The 20,918-nt window shown below is 58.6% G+C and overlaps 1 protein-coding gene across 5 annotated transcripts in view; it reads left to right on the top strand.

The window, feature by feature from the left end:
* The window catches only part of LOC122376535 (nuclear valosin-containing protein-like), a 29,286-nt gene extending 15,291 nt beyond the window's left edge, over positions 1-13,995 (top strand). For all 5 annotated transcript variants that reach the window (XM_043356678.1, XM_043356598.1, XM_043356522.1 and 2 more), the window contains exons 7-19: positions 323-454; positions 1,310-1,444; positions 2,333-2,462; positions 3,473-3,562; positions 4,895-5,043; positions 5,300-5,427; positions 5,615-5,942; positions 6,419-6,526; positions 7,266-7,433; positions 8,719-8,841; positions 10,404-10,610; positions 11,303-11,506; positions 13,814-13,995. In XM_043356678.1, coding sequence (XP_043212613.1) covers positions 323-454; positions 1,310-1,444; positions 2,333-2,462; positions 3,473-3,562; positions 4,895-5,043; positions 5,300-5,427; positions 5,615-5,942; positions 6,419-6,526; positions 7,266-7,433; positions 8,719-8,841; positions 10,404-10,610; positions 11,303-11,506; positions 13,814-13,879 — 1,968 coding nt within the window. In that variant the 3' untranslated portion in view covers positions 13,880-13,995. The remainder of the gene's footprint in view (positions 1-322; positions 455-1,309; positions 1,445-2,332; positions 2,463-3,472; positions 3,563-4,894; positions 5,044-5,299; positions 5,428-5,614; positions 5,943-6,418; positions 6,527-7,265; positions 7,434-8,718; positions 8,842-10,403; positions 10,611-11,302; positions 11,507-13,813) is intronic.
* Positions 13,996-20,918: the final 6,923 nt, after the last annotated feature.

The following is a 20,918-nucleotide window of genomic DNA, read 5'->3' as shown; positions in this document are numbered from 1 at the left end:
GAGTTGAACCGGGCCTGTTACTGCGCCACTGCGGCGAGTGACAGTACCACATGGACCGGAGATTTCAGGCAGATTCGTGTCCATGTGAATTGGTAGTCCCTGTATAGTCGCATGCTGTGACCCTGAATGATACCCAATCTAACAGGCATTATAAATGCAATGTTGGCTAATTTACGGTTTAAATGTGACTGCTTGATTTGCCACATGGATATTCGGCGCGAACAATCTCACGGACGGCTAGGCTGTTATGTTACGCTGCCTCTCCTGTTGCCTACCATTATCCAATAAGTGACGCGTCCTCTACTGATGTCTCTGATCTCAGACGCCGCGGCTGGGCAAAAGGAAAAAGGCCATGGAGGAGGAGAAGGACTTCTTCAAGAAGAAGAAGTCCTTCCAGCTGGACAAATCCACGACCACGTTTGACGACATCGGCGGCAACGACAGGGCGCTCACAGTGAGGTCACCCGCCCGGGCCGGCCGGGATTCAGGGCGCTCACAGTGAGGGCACCCGCCCGGGCCGGCCGGGATTCAGGGCACTCACAGTGAGGGCACCCGCCCGGGCCGGCCGGGATTCAGGGCGCCTCATAGTGAGGGCACCCGGCCGGGATTCAGGGCGCTCAGTGAGGGCACCCGCCCGGGGCCGGCCGCTGGCTCCCTCCGCCGGCCCGGCCGCGATTCACCGCTCCGATAAAAAAAAACAGCACGCCCATTTAGAGGCTAATCAGCGTTGCTTTACGGCCGATTGGCTGTTTCGTCGCGGCGGCCCTGTGATGGCCGCTGTTTTGTGGGTCCTTCAGTCCTGTGACCTCCGCCGTCTCTCTGTGACCCGTGTGACCTTTGCAGTCTCTCTGTGACCCGTGTGACCGCCCCCAGTCTCTGTGACCCGTGTGTGACCCGTGTGACCGCCCCCAGTCTCTCTGTGACCCGTGTGACCGCCCCCAGTCTCTGTGACCCGTGTGACCTCCGCAGTCTCTCTGTGACCCGTGTGACCGCCCCCAGTCTCTCTGTGACCCGTGTGACCGCCCCCAGTCTCTCAGTGTAACCCTTGTAACCTCCGCAGTCTCTGTGACCCGTGTGACCGCCCCCAGTCTCTGTGACCCGTGTGTGACCCGTGTGACCGCCCCCAGTCTCTGTGACCCGTGTGACCTCCGCAGTCTCTCTGTGACCCGTGTGACCTCCGCAGTCTCTCTGTGACCCGTGTGACCGCCCCCAGTCTCTCTGTGACCCGTGTGACCTCCGCAGTCTCTGTGACCCGTGTGACCGCCCCCAGTCTCTGTGACCCGTGTGTGACCTGTGTGACCTCCCCCAGTCTCTGTGTGACCTGCTGGAGGACTTTCTGGACCCGACGCTCTGCAGCGACGCGACGGCGGCCTACTCCCGAGGGGTGCTGCTCCACGGCCCGCCCGGCTGCGGCAAGTCACTGCTGGCCTTCTCCCTGGCCGGGGTAAGGACAGGTCACTGGGTGGGATAAGGGCGGGTCACTGGGTGGGGGAAGGACAGGTCACTGGCTGTGGTAAGGAGGGGTCACTGGCTGGGGTAAGGATGTTCACTGGGTGGGGGAAGGGCAGGTCACTGGCTGTGGCAAGTAGGGGTCACTGGCCGGGGTAAGGGCGGGTCTTTGGGTGGGGTAAGGACAGGGCACTGGCCGGGGTAAGGGCGGGTCACTGGCCGGGGTAAGGGCGGTCACTGGCTGGGGTAAGGGCAGGGCACTGGCTGTGGCAAGTAGGGGGTCACTGGCCGGGGTAAGGGGAGGTCACTGGCCGGGGTAAGGGCGGGCCATTGGCCGGGGTAAGTGCAGGTCACTGGCCGGGGTAAGGACGGTCGCTGGTGGGTTACGGGTGCTCACAGTGGACGGGGTACGGGCGGGTTATAGGCCAGGTAAGGGCGGGTCACTGGTGCGGGAAGGACGAGTCACTACGACTAGACTGGGGTAATGGCGGGTCACTGGTGGGCTAGGGGTCACTGTTTTGGTGGAACGGACCACCGCTGGGAGCCGGGATGGGTGCCAGTCGGTGCGTGGCGTTGGAAGGGGCAGACGCAGACAGGCCGCTGGTGTCGGTATAGGCTGCCTGTCTGCTTATCCTGCAGAACTGGAGCTGCCCGTGTCACTGACCATACCTGCCCTGACCTGACCCCAGGAGCTGGAGTTGTCCATGTCACTGACATGACCTGACCTGACCCCAGGAGCCGGAGCTGCCCATGTCACTGACCTGACCTGACCTGCCCTGCCCTGACCCCAGGAGCTGGAGCTGCCCATGTCACTCACCTGCCCTGCCCTGACCCCAGGAGCTGGAGTTGCCCAGGTCACTGACCTGCCCTGCCCTGACCCCAGGAGCTGGAGCTGCCGATCCTGCACGTCGCCTCCACGGAGCTGGTATCGGGCGTGTCGGGAGACTCGGAGGAGCGCATCAGGGAGCTGTTTGTGCAGGCGCAGCGCGCCGCGCCCTGCGTCCTCTTCATAGGTGAGCCGTGGGTGGGGTCTACGGCGCCCTGCGTCCTCTTCATAGGTGAGCGGTGCCGTGGGGTCTACGGCGCCCTGCGTCCTCTTCATAGGTGAGCGGTGGGTGGGGTTTACGGCGCCCTGCGTCCTCTTCATAGGTGAGCGGTGCCGTGTGGGGTCTACGGCGCCCTGCGTCCTCTTCATAGGTGAGCGGTGCCGTGGGGTCTGGGGCGCCCTGCGTCCTCTTCATAGGTGAGCGGTGCCGTGGGGTCTGGGGCGCCCTGCGTCCTCTTCATAGGTGAGCGGTGCGGCGTGGGGTCTGGGGCGCCCTGCGTTCTCTTCATGGGTGAGCGGTGCCGTGTGGGGCGCGCTTGGCTAAGCTACCGCTGGTCTGAGAAAGCCAGGGCCGGTACCAGAAAACATTGAGCGGACCCAGGTGACTGGTCAACCTGCAATCTGCAGGTAGATTAGAGAGCATGGAACCACCGGGTGACAAAATGCAAGCACGCACGGCTGCAAGCACGGCTCTCCTGTGATGAACGTCGGTCTCAGTCTTGCTAGTCGGCTGCGTGCGGTGCCTCTAAAGCCGGAAACAGACTTTCCGCAGTCAGCAAATCGCATGCGAGAGCCTATTCAAATACATGGAAGTACGCTCGCATCAATCGCACGCACCTCCTGCATGCGATTGATGCGGGAGTAATTTAAGTGTATTTGAATAGGCTCTCACATGCGATTTCCTGAATGCGGGAAGTGTCTGTTAACTGTTTCAGCCTTGAATGCGGGCGCTGAGTGACATACTGATCAGGTCAGGTCAGGGCTCCCGGTACCGGGGGTGTCTGTGACCGCTCGTCATTAGCCCAGTATGACCGTTTGTCACTAGCCCGCTGTGACCGTTCGTCATTAGCCCGCTGTGACCGTTTGTCACTAGCCCAGTATGACCGTTTGTCACTAGCCCGCTGTGACCGTTTGTCATTACCCCGCTGTGACCGTTTGTCACTAGCCCGCTGTGACCGTCCCGCGCCCCGCCGCCAGACGAGATTGACGCGCTCACCTCCAAACGCCAGAACGCCCACAAAGACATGGAGAAGCGGATCGTCTCGCAGCTCATCAGCTCGTTCGACGGTAGGCTCCCGGCCAATGGGACGTGGGAGTGGGACGGTAGGACCCGGCCGATGGGACGTGGGACGGTAGGCTCCCGGCCAATGGGACATGGACTATGGTAGGCTCCCGGCCAACGGGACGTGGGCTATGGTAGGACATGGGACGGTAGGCTGTCCGTCAGCGCTGGACTTCAACGGGCGCCGTATGATCGGCAACGGGACTGTTTGGACTCTCAGTAGTGATCATAACTCATCGGAGATGTCGTTAGCAGTTAAATTCTCGTCCAACGGCGCAGCATCACCTTTAGCAGCTGTCAAGCAGGGATTTTTGTTCTCTTTGTGGTTACGAGCGAGCGAGCGCAGCGAGCGAAGCGAAGTCTTTTCAATATAACGGAAAAATCTCAGTATGAGCGGCCCGGCCCGGCCTGTAACGCTTTTGAGAGGCTTATATCTCAGCAACCGCTGGACCGATTGGCCTGCGGTCTTTTTTGCTGGGTAGCCCCATCCCTTCTACCCCGTAATTGACTACTTTTGATACATCTCAGTGGCCGTCGTGGCACGTGCCACGTGAAAAGTCAAGGGTGTTCAAGCAGTTTTGCAGAAGTAATGATTTTGAGAGGCCCATATCTCAGCAGTGGCTTGAGCGATTGTCTTGCGGTAATTTTTATAGGGTAGCTGCATCCCTTCTACCAAAGGTCGGATACTCTTGATCTATGTGAGTGATCATTTCAGTAACACGGTAATTACTGGGGCGATTCCGCTGAAACTTGGCATACAGGTAGGCACCCACCAGGCAATGCATTCCCATGTGTTGCGGTTAGGGCGCTACTGCACGTGCGCACGTGCAGGAGGCGTTTCCAGATCTCGAGAACGGCTGGGCCGATTGCGCTCAAATTTGGTACACGGTTGGGGACCGGTTAGTAGGGTGCCGTGAAAAAGTCATTTTGGACCCCGTTTGCACGTGCGCACGTGCAGAATGCCGCTTCCAGATCTCAGGAACGGCTGGGCCGATTGCGTTCAAATTTGGTACACCGCTAGCGACCGGTTAGAAGGGTGCTTTGCGCAAGCCCGTTGGAAGTACCCTCTCGCCCTTCCGCACGTGCAGGGCTCACTATCTCGCTCTCTCGCTCTTCGCCCAAAAGGCGTTTTACTGGTTGGCCAAATTCCTTGTGTTGCAATTGTTCGTGTGCGAGGCTCATCCCTACTATTGGACCGTCACATCGCATTCAGCCAGTGTCCCCCAATCAGTGGTTGAAGCTGGCCACTGGCGTCCCCCGACCTTAGCCACATTTTGGCGTGCCTGACGCCCCTTGCGCGGCCCGCCACCTGACGCCGCCCGGCCGCTGTCCGCCAGCGCTGGCCAAGTCGGGCAGCTCCGTGCTGGTGGTGGGTGCCACCAACCTGCCCGACCAGATCGACGCAGCGCTGCGGCGCGCCGGCCGATTCGACCAGGAGGTGGCGCTCGGCATCCCGGACGCCGCCGGGCGGCTGGGCATTCTGCAGGTGGGACGAATGGGTATTCTGCAGGTGGGACGGACGGGTGGGTTCTCTGCAGGTGGGACGGACGGCTGGGTGACCTGCTGATGGGACGGATAGACGGCTGGGTATTCTAAAGGTGGCACGATGGCCCTGCCTCCGTCTGACGGTGTCCGGCTCCGTCCCTCCCCGTCTGACGGTGTCCGACTCCCTCTCCGTCTGACGGTGTCCGGCTCCGCCCCTCCCCGTCTGACGGTGCCCCTCCCTCCCTCCGTCCCGTCAGGTGCTGTGCCGGCACGCCCGGCTAGCCGAGGACGTGGATCTGCGACAGATCAGCCGACAGACGCCCGGCTGCGTGGGCGCCGACCTCCGCTCACTCGTCTCGGAGGTCACGCGCATCGCCAAGAAACGGTGAGCGCCGCCCGGCCGGCCGCGGCTCAGACGGATCGACACGGGACGGTGTGGCGGCTCGGAACGCGGGCAGTGTCGGGGTGCGGGGACTCAGGAGGGCAATCTCAGTTAGAAATGGAGTGTATGTACCGTATATTTGCCGCCCCGCCTGGTTCCTGCCGCTGACTGCTCCCTCCGCTGTCGGCAGGATCCGCGGCCAGGCCGGCGCCGGCGCGGCGCTCTCCGCGCCCTCGGAGCCCGGCCAGAGCGTGACCATGGAGTCGGCGCCGTCCACGCCGGTGGCGGCTGTCGCCATGGACTCTGCGCCGCCGACGCCCTCGGCGCCCGTCACCATGGACACAGAGGAGGCGGCGGCGGCGGCGGCGGGAGCGGGCGGCGGCGGCCGCAGCGCGCGCCTGCAGCACCTGCGCGCGCAGCTCCGCACCCACCTGGAGACGTTCCACGAGAAGATCCGCCACCGGCGCACCGAGCTGGTCGAGCTCACCGGCCAGGACTTCGCCGCCGGCCTCAAAAAGGTCCGTGCCGGGCGGACACACGGACGGAGTGGGACGGGGCGCGCTATTCTGGCTTTGATGCAGCTGTCTTCTTTGGAATTTGATGTGTGTTTTTTCGGGTTGAAGAAAGCTTTCCCGCGATTTGATTCTCCTAGTTGGCTGCAAGGCCTGTGCATGCCCGTATCGTCCACATTTTATTTGTAACGAGGAATGTTTTCGAGAAAGTGTTCCTAGATATTTTTCTACTAGGAATTTCTTCTGATTTTGTCTTTGATGATTTGTTAAAGCAATGTTTTATTCGTTTTGCCGCTAGGGGACTTAAATGCTTATCTTTGTATTTTGTTTCACGAATAGTCGATGAAAAGATCAGCTGAAAAATTAACTTATCATGCCTTGATGTAATGCATACATGTGTGTGACCTGAGCTGCACTGCTGGCTCCGCTCCCGGCCTCCGTGGCGTGCCCGGCGTCTGACGTGCCGACCGCGCGGCCCGCAGCTGCAGCCCTCCTCGCTGCGCGAGGGCTTCATCACTGTGCCGAACGTCACCTGGGCCGACGTCGGAGCGCTCAGCGACGTCCGCGAGGAGCTCAACGCCGAGATCCTGGTCAGTGGCCGCCGCCGGCAGCCTCTCTGTGGGGTACCGCCACAGACCACAGACTGCAGACTGCAGACCGCAGGCGGCAGGGGACCCAGTGCTTTGATGTGCGCCTGGGCGCAGCCTCTATAGCAACGCCACTGTATGCATATGCTATGTATATGAACGGGTGCCTAATTCAGGGCGCCTGTGACCCGTCCCCCTTCAGTCACAGTCCCCTGTATCCCTGTCACAGTCCCCTGTACCGGCCCCCAGGACCCTGTATCCCTGTCACAGTCCCCTGTACCCGGCCCCAGTCCCCTGTATGCCTGTCACAGTCCCCTGTACCGGCCCCCAGGACCCTGTATCCCTGTCACAGTCCCCTGTACCGGCCCCCAGGACCCTGTATCCCTGTCACAGTCCCCTGTACCGGCCCCCAGGACCCTGTATCCCTGTCACAGACCCCTGTACCGGCCCCCAGGACCCTGTATGCCTGTCACAGTCCCCTGTACCCGCCCCCAGGACCCGGTGTCCCTGTCACAGTACCCTGTATGCCTGTCACAGACCCCTGTACCGGCCCCCAGGACCCTGTATCCCAGTCACAGTCCCCTGTACCCGCCCCCAGGACCCGGTGTCCCTGTCACAGTACCCTGTATGCCTGTCACAGACCCCTGTACCGGCCCCCAGGACCCTGTATCCCAGTCACAGTCCCCTGTACCCGCCCCCAGGACCCTGTGTCCCTGTCACAGTCCCCTGTACCCGCCCGCAGGACCCGGTGCGGGACCCAGACTACTACGAACAGCTGGGACTCACCTCGCCGTCCGGTATCCTGCTCTGCGGACCGCCCGGCTGCGGCAAAACGCTGCTCGCCAAGGCCGTGGCCAACGAGGCCGGCATCAACTTCATCAGCGTCAAGGGCCCCGAGCTCTTCAACATGGTGGGTGGCAGCCGCAGATGGTGGGTGGGGGAGACGGGAAATATGAAGACGCCTTGCGCTCATTTGTTGCGGCTTCTATAGTCTTTACATGCTGAGTATGGGTCGTTCCGAGTGGAATAGCCAGCTGTTGCTGTTCGAGTTCACCCTCCGCTGCTGGCCGCCGTGTCCGTTGGTTTCCCCGCCGGCAGTCGGGGGTGGCCTCCCCGCCTCCCCGCCTCCCCGCCGGCAGTCAGGGGTGAGCTCCCCGCCGGCAGTCGGGGGTGGCCTCCCGCCTCCCCGCCGGCAGTCGGAGGGGGGGGGGGGGTGACGCCTGTCCGCCTCCCCGCCGGCAGTCGGGGGTGACCTCCCCGCCTCCCCGCCGGCAGTCAGGGGTGACCTCCCCGCCCCTGTGTGTTGCAGTACTTGGGTCAGGGGTGACCTCCCCGCCCCTGTGTGTTGCAGTACGTGGGTCAGGGGTGACCTCCCCGCCCCTGTGTGTTCCAGTACGTGGGTCAGGGGTGACCTCCCCGCCCCTGTGTGTTGCAGTACTTGGGTCAGGGGTGAGCTCCCCGCACCTGCGTATTGCAGTACGTGGGTCAGGGGTGACCTCCCCGCCCCTGTGTGTTGCAGTACGTGGGTCAGGGGTGACCTCCCCGCCCCTGTGTGTTGCAGTACGTGGGTCAGGGGTGACCTCCCCGCCCCTGTGTGTTGCAGTACGTGGGTCAGGGGTGACCTCCCCGCCCCTGTGTGTTCCAGTACGTGGGTCAGGGGTGACCTCCCCGCCCCTGTGTGTTGCAGTACTTGGGTCAGGGGTGAGCTCCCCGCCCCTGTGTGTTCCAGTAGTTACGTGGGTCAGGGGTGACCTCCCCGCCCCTGTGTGTTGCAGTACGTGGGTCAGGGGTGACCTCCCCGCCCCTGTGTGTTGCAGTACGTGGGTCAGGGGTGACCTCCCCGCCCCTGTGTGTTGCAGTACGTGGGTCAGGGGTGACCTCCCCGCCCCTGTGTGTTGCAGTACGTGGGTCAGGGGTGACCTCCCCGCCCCTGTGTGTTCCAGTACGTGGGTCAGGGGTGACCTCCCCGCCCCTGTGTGTTGCAGTACGTGGGTCAGGGGTGACCTCCCCGCCCCTGTGTGTTCCAGTACGTGGGTCAGGGGTGACCTCCCCGCCCCTGTGTGTTGCAGTACTTGGGTCAGGGGTGAGCTCCCCGCACCTGCGTATTGCAGTACGTGGGTCAGGGGTGACCTCCCCGCCCCTGTGTGTTGCAGTACGTGGGTCAGGGGTGACCTCCCCGCCCCTGTGTGTTGCAGTACGTGGGCGAGAGTGAGCGGGCCGTGCGGACCGTGTTCGCGCGCGCCAAAAACTCCGCTCCTTGCGTCATCTTTTTCGACGAGATCGACTCCATCTGCCAGAAGCGGTCGGCCACGGGGGACGTGAGTCGGGGGGGGGGGGAGGTAGGGGGCAGCAGGGCCGTCCGGCTGCTCGGGGAGGGACCATGCTACTGCCGTCCCCCAGCCGTGCAGTATCAGTGTGTATTTCGTGGGTGGGTGGATGGTGTAAGGTGGCCGAACATTGTGTGCCCTTTGTTAGCGATTGGATCCCATGCTGATTTCATGATGCTGTTTGTAATTGTCATTGCTGTAATTGGCATTTCCTTTCTTGTGTGAATATCACAAAGGTAGTAATTTTATTAACCCGCGCACCGACGGGGGTCTGCGCCAACTTCGCACCGACGGGGGGGGGGGCGGATGACCGCCCCCCCCCCCTGAGATCTCGAGAACGAAGCAAGATAGCGACAAGCGGTAAACGGCATCGGATACGCACGGTCAAGATCTACAATTTTTACTAAGGTCATTTTCAGGTCAGGTCAAAGATGACGTCACAGGGGTCGAAAAAGTCAAAATGGCGGCGCTAGATATGGAGTTTTTCTCGAATAACTTTCGAATTAGTCAAGATAGGAACAAACTAAGGGCATCATCGTGATCCTCTCGTCAATCCGCATCGAATGATATATATTTTGACCTCGAAAGGTCAAGGTCAAAGGTTGACCTCAGGTCACGTGACCGCGAGGTCATCATGCATGTCATTCGATGCGCCTTAACGAGCTGAACACAATGAGACCATCCACGCGGCTGTATCTTGTTCCTGTACGGAGTTATTGGCCAAAAACCTTTGGTGACCTTTGATGACGTCACATGACCTCACAGCTGCCCAACAGCAAAACAGACCTCAAGGTAGTGAAGGTTGATCTTATATGAGGTCATGTATGGTTTATGGGGCCATTCTGACCCGTTTTAGTGGTAAAAACAGGGAGTTGATTTTCCCCCATTGACTTATAATGGGGAGGTCGCGAAATTGACCTGACCTTAGGTCACCGATATCAAAATTCCGAGATATACAAATTGTAGCTACTAATGACCTAATAACATCCTGCGACTTTCAAAGGCCTCCGACATCTACTGTAGCTCTGGCACGGTGACAAAGTTTCAAAAAAGTGACTTGAGGTTGGGTCATTCCAAGTGACCTGGTGACCTGACCTTAAAAGGTAGGAGGTTCAAACTTGCACACCATGTGTAAAATTGATGAGGGAGTAGTCGTACCAAATTTCGCGGCGCTACGCGCCGCGGTTTTCCCGCTATTCGCGAAAAAACCTCAGGGGGGGGGGGCGGATATCCGCACCCCCCGTCGGTGCGCGGGTTAACGATTGGTGAAAATAAAATAGTTTGTATGCGCTATCATGCGTCCAAAAGGGCCATGAGTCACGTTGTAGCCGGTTTGATCCAGTCGCTGTCTGGTGTCTGTTTACTATGCTGTTATTTACCTCCATACAACAGCTGTCTGCTCCCTACAACTGTCCCCGCCGCCCCTCTAAACACCCCCGCCGCCCCTCTAACCGCCCCGGGCTGTGGCCAGTCGGGCTCCGGCGGCCGGGTGGTGAACCAGCTGCTGACAGAGATACCCCCGCCGCCCCTCTAACCGCCCCGGCTGTTGTCAGTCGGGCTCCGGCGGCCGGGTGGTGAACCAGCTGCTGACGGAGATGGACGGCATGGAGGCCCGCCAGGGCGTCTACCTGATGGCCGCCTCCAACCGGCCCGAGATCGTCGACCCGGCCATCCTGCGTCCCGGCAGGATCGACAAGCTGCTCTATGTGGGCCTGCCCGCGGCCGCCGACCGCGCCGACATACTGCGCGCCGTCACCAAGGTATCGGGGGCGTCACCAGGCGGGGGGGGGGGGCGGGTACACCGCGCCGACATCCTGCGCGCTGTCAAAAAGGTGGGGGCGTCACCAGGCGGGGGGGGGGGGGGTAGAGCGTCACCAAGGTTGGGGGGTCAACGGGGGAGGGGGCAACCGGGCCGGGGGCCGGGTGGGATGCGCGCTGTCACCAAGGTGGGGGGAGGGGCCGGGCCGACCGGCCGACATACTGCGCGCCGTCACCAAGGTGGGGTGTAGATGACGATGCTGCATTTTATTCGTTGTTTCTGTGTAGCGCATGGACCTGATTTTGTTAACCACTGGGTGTGTGCCCTATTTTATCGCTTGCAGCTATATGTTACTATTGCCTGCTTTCCCAACTGAGCTGGCACTTGTGTTTCTAAGCTGGCGAGCCAGTTCGGCGGACGCCGCCGCAGCCCCTGATCCCGGCGCCCCTGGCGGTCCGCCGCAGCCCCTGATCCCGGCGCCCCTGGCGGTCCGCCGCAGCCCCTGATCCCGGTGCCCCTGGCGGTCCGCCGCAGCCCCTGATCCCTGCGCCCCTGGCGGTCCGCCGCAGCCCCTGGTCGCCGCGCCCCTCACGGTCCGGCCCTGACGGCCCCCTGTGTCGGCCCCCTGTGGACTGCAGCCCCGGGTTACTGTGCCCCTCACGGTCCGGCCCCTGACGGCCCCTGTGTCGGCAGTGCGGCACTCGTCCGCGGCTCGCCCCGGATGCCGACCTGCCCTCACTGGCGGCCGACCCGCGCTGTGAGGGCATGACGGGCGCCGACCTGAGCAGCCTGGTGCGCCAGGCGGCCAAGGAGACGGCCCGCGAGCGGCTGCTCCAGGTGCACCGGCGACACTTCGAGGCCGCCTTCCAGCGCGTGCGGCCCTCCGTCCGACCCAAGGTGGGTGTGGCCCCGGGTGGGAAGCCGTCCGTCCGACCGAGGGCGGGAGTCGGGTCGTCTCAGTCCGGCTCAGAACTGCGAGGGACCGCGGGAGGGACTGGGGAGGGGTGGCGGGGAGGAACCAAGACAGGAGGGAGGGTCGTGGGGAGTCCTGCAGGCGGGCGGAGCGCCGGTGGCCGAGTTGGTTAGGCGGCTCCAGTGTGTGTGTCTGTGTGCGTGTGCGTGCACGTATTCGAACGGCGTTCGATGGCGTCACAGGTCAGGCCAAATGTCATATTTTTATCGTTTACATGCCTAGGAAATATGTTATAACATCGAGTAAAAGGTATGCTGTTGAAAGTCATCCATAGAGCATTGGTTGTCTAATATTTCGCTAACTGAGGTCACTGATACCACGTCAGATCACAGAGGTCTGGTCACAAATTGAACCCAACTGTACTAAGGTCGTATGATGTTTATTGTATGATCAATTTTACATTTAAAATTCAATAATGTGAGGCGACCATTGGGGCCAGTTCAGGTTACTGTCTGGTGAATTTAAGTTGATATTTTTGCATGGAAAGGTTATCGTGTCGTTGCAGCTCGTCACGGTGAAGCCAATGCTGGTCTTTGTTTCAAGCTACGTGGTCTGGAACGGTTAAAAATTGAGGTTGAAAATTTAACGTCCTCAATTTTTAATAGTTTTTTCGTCATTACTTTGCCAAAAATGGGGTTATCGATCTCAAATTTGGTATGTCGATGGCCGACCTTAAGGTCTATAACATATCTTCGAAGTTTTCCTAAGTTTGAAAATATTTTGAATTTGAAGGGTATTATAACGTTTTTTTAACTTTCAGGATTCAAATTAACAAAAAAAAAAACGAGATAGTAAATCTAAATGTAGCCCTGTTAATTTTACACCTTTTTAGTGTTAAACATTTTTGTGTATCTTCAAACCTGTAGGCGTGACAGCTCTTCCCGCAAATCTCTTTTCTGTCGAAATTCGCAGAACATGACGTCATTCTGACGTCATTTGTGGCCAGTCTATCACAGCCACTGGAAACTATTTTGACCACAAAGTGTAAAATTGATGCCCGAAGGTGTACTGAAAGATTGGTGGCGATTTCTGCAGTAATTGGGACTTGGGAGAGGGGGCGTCCCCCCCCCCCTCCACTCCCCTACGGGACGCGGGTTGACACTTGTGTGCAAAGTACTGTATTCCTGTTGTCAGATCATCTTGGAGCAGCGTGGTCCCGTCTTGTAGGCTACTGTCCGCCGCGGACATGTGTGTCCGTCCGCCGCGGACATGTGTCTATGTCCATAGCTCCGGTATGGCACTGTCCGTCCCTGTGTCTCGTCTGGTACCGTCCGCCGCGCACATAGCCCCGCCCGGTGCCACTGTCCCGGCGCGGAGGGGCGGCGGACTCGGTCCCACCCCGCCCCGGCTCAACCAAGGCCCTGGCTCAACTGCCTCGAGTAGTGGGAGCAGCCCCTCACAGCTGCCCCGAGTAGCGGGAGCAGCCCCTCACAGCTGCCCCGAGTAGTGGGAGCAGCCCCTCACAGCTGCCCCGAGTAGCGGGAGCAGCCCCTCACAGCTGCCCCGAGTAGCGGGAGCAGTCCCTCACAGCTGCCCCGAGTAGTGAGAGCAGCCCCTCACAGCTGCCCCGAGTAGTGAGAGCAGCCCCTCACAGCTGCCCCGAGTAGTGAGAGCAGCCCCTCACAGCTGCCCCGAGTAGTGAGAGCAGCCCGGCTCAGGTGCCCCGAGTAGCGGGAGCAGTCCCTCACAGCTGCCCCGAGTAGTGAGAGCAGCCCGGCTCAGGTGCCCCGAGTAGCGGGAGCAGTCCCTCACAGCTGCCCCGAGTAGCGGGAGCAGTCCCTCACAGCTGCCCCGAGTAGTGAGAGCAGCCCCTCACAGCTGCCCCGAGTAGTGAGAGCAGCCCGGCTCAGGTGCCCCGAGTAGCGGGAGCAGTCCCTCACAGCTGCCCCGAGTAGTGAGAGCAGCCCGGCTCAGGTGCCCCGAGTAGCGGGAGCAGTCCCTCACAGCTGCCCCGAGTAGTGAGAGCAGCCCGGCTCAGGTGCCCCGAGTAGCGGGAGCAGGCCGACATGTGGCCGTCTCGCGTGCGCTCTGTCACAGGTGTGGCGCGGCACAGTCTCTTTGTTGGAGTGGTGTAACGGTAAAGAAATGCGCAATACGATTGCCTCTTTCGCGCTCTTGTACGGGTCTGACGTTGTGTTGTTCGGTTCTGTACGGGTCTGACTCAGTGGTGTATGGGTCTGACTCAGTGATGTACGGCTCTTTACGGCTCTGACGCGCCTCTCCGTCCACAGGAGCGGCTCCAGTACGAGGAAACGCGCCGATTCTGCTCCAACTGGTCGAGCCGAGAGGCGAGCTGAGGGACGCCTCTGCACTCTGCAGCCCCCCGCCCGCCGCCTGCCCCCGCCTTCTGCATGTCCATTCTGTGTACGAGAGCTGGTACCGAATCGTAATACATTGGACCCATCCTGCGACAGATGAGCTTTGTGCGGCAGCGAGGGCATTGGGTAACTTTGCCAGTGGCCTCGGTAATGCTCCGGTATCTACATTTGTTTTCGGGACGTTAGTGATGACCATTGCGGACAATCTATGGACAGCTAAGATCTGTACCTAACTTGTGTAGTGCAAATCCCCCTGCGAAGTACGTATAGTAAGTGGCGCTGTTGGCCGAGTGTGGGTGGTTTCACCGGCTGTCGGGGGAGGGAGAGGGTCCACTGTCCACTGTCCAGTCCACTGGACACTCCCCCTCTGGGGCCACCACTACACAGAGCCCAGCTCTCGAGAGGGTCCCCTAAATCTGCCACAGAGGACACTCCACGTACCGCGCAGCCCTGCAGACCCGCACTGCGAGTGTACCAACTTTATATAGTGTAACATACATACACCTCCCGTCTGTGAATCAGACGTCGCACCGCTCTGCGCACCGCGCCGCCGCGCTCTGAATGGCTCGCAGCTGGCTACCTGGGCGCATATAGCCCTGGCGATGGACCGGTGGCGCCCCTCAGCTCGGGCCACAGCCACTCACTGCCGGACATCACATCACACACGCCTGGCACCCAGTGCCACCAGCGCGTCCCGCCTGCCAACGGACCGCCGGCGGTGGCGCGCGGCACGTCACGGCTCATAATCGCACACACCGCGTGTTATATTCAGTCACGGTCGTATGTGCGGGAGAAACAAAGCCCGGCGCCCCGACTGCCGCGGCGCTGCTCCGTTCCTAGTCGGTGGCCAGCTAATCGGCACTGCGCTTACTGCGACACGCTGAATGAAGAGCGTAGCGGACAGATCGCAGGTGTAGTTAAATGGCGTGCTTTGAAAAGGGCGTGTGAGCATAGCTGCACCGAGGTGCCTTTGATTTGCCGCGGCAGAAAATCGTGGCCGCGTGGTATGGTAATCTACGTCTGGGTTAACTTCAATGGTCGAAAGGCTCACCGCCAGTTGTTTTTGCTGAGCTATTTTCTAAGAACTGTTTTCATCAATGTGCTCCTAAGGTGATCATAGCTGCACCTATCACCTAAGGTGCTGAGCTGAGCAATGAGCACCGCGCACCCCCGTTAGGGTTTTCGAACGAGCCGAAGTTAGTATACGAGGGCTGTGGCTGGTCTGCCGCTCGCGGTGCAGGTCGATGTACCCGTCTGTCTGTCCGTCTGTCTGTGTCTGTCTGTCTGTCTGTCTGTCTGTCTGTCTGTCTGTCTGTCTGTCTGTCTGTCTGTCTGTCTGTCTGTCTGTGTGTGTGTGTGTGTGTGTGTCTGCCTGTCTGTCTGTCTATCTGTCTGTCTGTCTGTGTGTCTGCCTGTCTGGCTGGCTGGCTGGCTCAGTGTGTCTGTCTGTCTGTCTGTCTGTCTGTCTGTTTTTCTGTCTGTGTGTCTGTCTGTCTGTCTGTCTGTCTGTCTGTCTGTCTGTCTGTCTGTCTGTGTCTGTCTCAGTGTGTCTGTCTGTCTGTCTGTTTGTCTCTGTCAATCTGTCAGTGTGTCTATCTGTCTGTCTGTAGGTATGTCTGTCGGTATACGTCAGCCTGTCGGTTCCAGTAGACTGCGATGACCCGCCGGCCTGCCGTCCGTCCTTTGGCTCGCTCCGTAACAAACCAGATAAGCCGAGCAGGCTGAATGTAAACAGCGTACGAAACAGGCGTGAGAGTGCGCTCTGCAGGCCCGGTGTCACGGAGCGGGACCAGCTCCGCCCGCCAGCTCATTATACCACCCACCAGCCCAGTACACAGCACAGTACACAGCACAGTACACAGCCCACCTGCCCAGTACACAGCACAGTACACAGCACAGTACACAGCCCACCGGCCCAGTACACAGCACAGTACACGGCAGCAGCACCGCGCCTCCGCGCCGCCTCGGCCCGGCTGCACCGCTGGGAGAGTAGGCGGCGGTCGGCTGTGGCCAGACGCGGAGGGCCCGGCGGACGGCGCGGCGACCCGTGCCCGCCGGCAGCGCCTCTCAGGCGGCCGCCGGCCGTGCAGCTCGGACAGCCGCCGAACTGGAGGCGCCAAGACAGGAGATCGTCGGCGTCCGCCATCCAGTGGTGCGTCATTAAACGTCTCATGTTCGCCGGTATTGACCAATCAACCACTTCACTGGCGAGAGTTGCAGGCTTTTAGTTTTACAGTCTCCGACCCATGTATGTAGTAAACGGTTCGCTAAAATTGTCGGATCGCAATTCGCACGTCTCGGTCTATTTCAGCACGAGCCGAGGTTATTTCAGTGTTGCTTGTTTCACTCGATCACAGTTCACACGTCTCGGGCTATTTCAGCACAGGGCGGGTATTTCGGTACCGCGTGTTTCGCTGGCGCCGTAATCCAAACAGCGCCCAGCCGACCGTTCGCCAGAGTCTGCTCCAGGCAGCATCGCGCACACAAACCGTCTGATCGCCCAGTGACCGAGGAGCACCTCGGCACGCGGCGCCGTATGGAATAGTTCCTTTCCATACTACAATCAACAATTTTGCCGTTGCACTACCCAAAGAACAGATATAGGGGATTTATCCATTTTTTGCACGAATGTGCCCCACTCTCCCCTACGCACTACGCACCTCCCCGGGTGCTCTCGGCTCCTGGTCACAGCTGCCCCAGTATAGGAGTAGCCCGTTACGGCGCTGGCCGGCCCCGGTGACCGTGCAGAGGACGGTCCGCCGAACCCCCGGAGACGGCCGCTGCGCCGCCGCGCCGCCGCGCCGCTCCGGGGCAGGGTCTGGACGCGCCGGCGCCGGACCCTGCACGGTTGCGTCAGCGGCGTCGCTGGCCGAGTCTGCGGACAGCCGCGCCACTGTTGACCCCTCTCTGTGCGGGCTGTATACCGGCCGGCCCCGACCTCCCCTCCCCCCCCCCCCCCCGCCAGCGGCCGGCGCGGAGCCTGACCGGGCCCGGGGGGCCCTGCGGGACGGGACACGGCTGCGGGACGGGGCCGCGGAAACAGAGCTGGCCTGCTCACCGACATACAGCGTCTGAAACCTCCTCAGCGGAAAAGTGTTTTGAGCAAGAGCTAGCGATGTTAGCGAATACCTTTCTTGCTGATTTTAGTGTTAACCCGGCAGGCGGTGGGCCTCCCAGCCACCTTCCGCGCGGTGGGGGGGGGGCATTTGTTGCCCCCCCCCCCGTATCTCCGAAACTACTGGACGGATCCGGAAAATTCAAACGGCGTTCGATAACCCTGTCAAATTCGTGGAGGGAAACCAAATTTCATTGACCTCGGGGTCGCCGATGACGTCACAGGTCAGGTCAAAGATAAAATGTTTCACCGTTCACGAGGCTTCTAGGGAAAGCGCTATAACACCGAGTAAAACGCATTTTGTCGAAAATCAGCGATAAGGCGTCAGTTGTCTAGTACATATGTTGCTATTAGAGGTCACTGGTCATACCAGGTCAGGTCACAGGTCAGGTCACCAAGGGTCACCACATGAGCCCAACTTTACTAAGGTTATGCGATGCATGTTTTATGGCCAGTTTTTCATTTCCAACTCAATGGTGTTGGTTATAAGACCATCAGGCACGGTTTAGGGTGGAGGTCAGGTCAAGGTTAGGTCAAAAAAGGTCAAATTTCAAAGTTAGTATTTTTTGCATAAAATGGGTATCGATTCGATGCAGCTCGTCACGGGGAGGCTAATGGTATTCTTTTTTTTTGCGCTACAAGGTCTACAGGGTGATTTTTTTTAACTGTTAAAAAGTAAACGTCAATGGTGGTCCCTAAATCGAAAAATTGCGTGCAAAAAAGCAATGCACGTGATAGATAAATCTGGGACATTTTGTATGGTGTCATCATTTGTCCCTTTTAACCGACGGCCTCGGCCCCAATGGAGCCTGAAAATGTCCCACCAATCGGGCACGCATGGTCCACCGCCGTTCAGTAACGAACGACACAAAACGATGATTTTGAAGCATTGAGACAGTTCGAAGCATACGATGATCAAGGAGATACCTCAGAAAGACGTTAAATAACGCATGAACAAGCTTGTAGTCATAAATAACCTTCAAACGGTCCATCTGGCGTATGAGCAGCTTTTGAAGAATCAGTCTTCAGGGAGAAAGAAAAACAGCGAATCAGACACCACCAGGGCCGCCAGTATCAAAATCCTCGACCTGCCCTCCCTAAACTTCTAGTTTTTGGACCCAGGTATGGCAGATATAACAAGAAAACAGTGGAAATATCTGGCAGAACTAAAAATGGGTGATAGGAGCCTTTTCAGTCCGCCTAATGAGTATGGGAGTCCAGGGTGCTGTTCAACACGTGCTCAGGCGGGCTGGTTCGTATCGGTGAGATAGGGGGTAACTTCAAGCACAAGTAAAATACACGATAGACGTTCCTTCACATCGTGTCTGCATGAAATCAAAATGTCCCAGAATGCTCGTCATCCTGGCATATAATTCTGCAAGAGATATTTGCATTTTAACCCCACTAGACCTCATTACTTTTTAACAAGTAAAAAAAATCACCCTGTAGAATTGCTAAAAATTGAGTTTGAAAATTTGACGTCATCAATTTTGAACAGTTTTTTCGCTATAACTTGGCCAAAAAAAGAGGTATCGATCTCAAATTTGGTATGTAGATAGAAGGCGGTAGGGACTATCACATATATTCCGTTTTTTCAAAATGCAAAAAACTTTGGATTTTTTGGCTATTATATTTAAAAAAAAAACTATTTTTTATTTTTAGGGGTCAAAATCCAAAAAATTCGAGAAACCGAAATGGCAGTTTTGTAGCCCTGTTGATTCCACACCTTTTATGTCTGAAACATTTTTCTGCATCTCTAAAGCTGTAGGCCTGACAGCTTTTCCCGCGAAACCTTTTTTTGGGTCGAAAATGGCAAAAATGACGTCACTCTGACGTCATTAGCGGCCAACCTATCATAGCCTTTGGAAAAAAATTTTGGTCACCATGTGCGCTAGCTGCTCCCGGGAGGGTACTGAGAGTTTGGTGACGATCGGCGCAGCGGTTCTCGAGCTATATTGAAAAAACTAAAGGGGGGGGGGGAAATGCCCCCCCCCCCCCCTCCACCGCCTGGAAGGTTAAGGTAGGCGCTTTGGTGAGTAGGTAGGTAGTTGCTGTTGTGTTAGCATGATAACCTCATCCGCCATTGGCGTATTTCATAAATGAAGTAAACAGAATGAACTGAACGTCCGTACCCCAATCAGTCGGCAGTCGCTGCCCGTCGGTCGGCCGGTAGTCCAACCGGTACGGCTCTACCGAACGTCTTCATGGTCGGCATGTCAGTATAGCAGTCTGTCATTATGTCAGTCGGTCGGTAGGTATGTCAGTCTGTCGGTCCGTCGGTCCGTCCACCCGTATCGCCCGGCCGGTCCGTCCACAGTCCGCACGGCCAGTCTCCGCCGAGCGCGGTCCCCTGTGGGTTAGACTGACCCGCCGGCCCGCCGTGTACGCCGGGCTAGTCTACTGTCCAGGGTGCAGGTGCGCGCGGCGTGGACACTGGCTGGTCGGCGCGGCGGGCCCAGCGAAGGGCGGGCGGGCTACAAGCCCAGTGTGCCCTCCGGTCCCCTTGGCTGCGCCCCTGATTATGTCAGCAATGGTACACATCCTATCACCGCAAGTCATCCAGCGTCCCTGGAATGTTTCACTTAACCCGCGCCCCGCTGGGCTATTCAGCCAAACACGCCCTGCTGGGGGGGGGGGGGGCAGATTCTGCCACCCCCGTCTAACTTCCGAACCGATGGTCGTAGAAAGACGGGAAAACGGCAATCGATAGCTCTGAACAAGGCGGATCTTGAGAGCCGATTTTTTCGCTTAAAGGGACCCTCCCACCTTCAAAAAAGTTAATGAATTGGCATGACAGTGATGTCGCTCGGTTCAGAAAGAGCAAAAACGAATATTTACCAAATTTCACCGAAAAATATTCACCGCTTTTCAAGATATTAGACTTTTACTTTTGTTTACTTTTTTGGGATCTCCGCTGTTTCTAGCGACTTCATTTTGGAAGTGCGGCGTTTGCGGCAGATGTTGCGCGCAAATAGCATATACCACCACTGCTTCACAAAGATGTTAGTATAAAGTTTTAAAATCACTGGCGGATCCAGGGGGGGCCACGGGGGCCATGGCCCCCCTAAAGGCCTAAAGTGGCCTGTTTGGCCCCCCCCCCCAAACGCCAGAAAAATTGCTAAGAAAATATACCTTGATGGAGGTTTTTAGCCACTTGGTGAAGTAAAGCTTTCCACAGCATAATATGGAAGCAATATAGTAGCAGTGAGGGTCAGTCAAAAGTTGCGCGAGCGGAGTCGACCTTAAAAAAAAGACTGTTGTTGGCACGTGTTTATGGCGCGGCAGCTGGTAGTTGGCGGTGTTTCGCGTGGTGTGGCATCACTGGCGGATCTGGGGGGGGGAGGGGGGGGGGGCACGGGAGCCTGAAGTGCCCCTGACAGGCCCGTGGTGCCCTTGCTAGGCCTGTGGTGCCCCTGGACCCTGGCAGGCCTGTGGTACAGTCCACAGTAGAAGTAATGTGGGGTTTCAGTCATTACGGAGCGAGCGAAGCGAGCGTAGTCTTTCCTTAGATTAACGGAAATTTCTGAGTATGAGCGGCCGGCCGGCCGGCCGTGGTCACGCTTTTGCGAGGCTTATATCTCAGCAACCACTTGACCGATTTACACGCGGTAATTTTTGTAGGGTAGCTTCATTCCTTCTACCAAGTATTGGACTATTCCCGATGCATGTGGGTGACCCCTTATGCACGTGCCACGTGCAAAACGAAGAGGTGTCCGTTTTGTAATTGTTGCAATATCTCGGTAACTACTTGGCCGATTGCGCTGAAAGTTGGCATGTAGGTAGGCACCCACTAGGCACTACATATCCATGTGCCAGAGTTGGGGTGCTGCTGCGCGTGCGCACGTGCAGGGGTCGTTTCCAGATCTCGAGAACGGCTCGACCGATTGCGCTCAAATTTGGTAC

Source organism: Amphibalanus amphitrite, unplaced genomic scaffold (genome assembly GCF_019059575.1).
Source record: "Amphibalanus amphitrite isolate SeventyFive unplaced genomic scaffold, NRLGWU_Aamphi_draft 000004F_arrow, whole genome shotgun sequence".
NCBI classification, from domain to species: Eukaryota; Metazoa; Arthropoda; class Thecostraca; order Balanomorpha; family Balanidae; genus Amphibalanus; species Amphibalanus amphitrite.
Note: the sequence above shows the minus strand (reverse complement) of the source record. Positions and strands in the feature narration are given on the sequence as shown.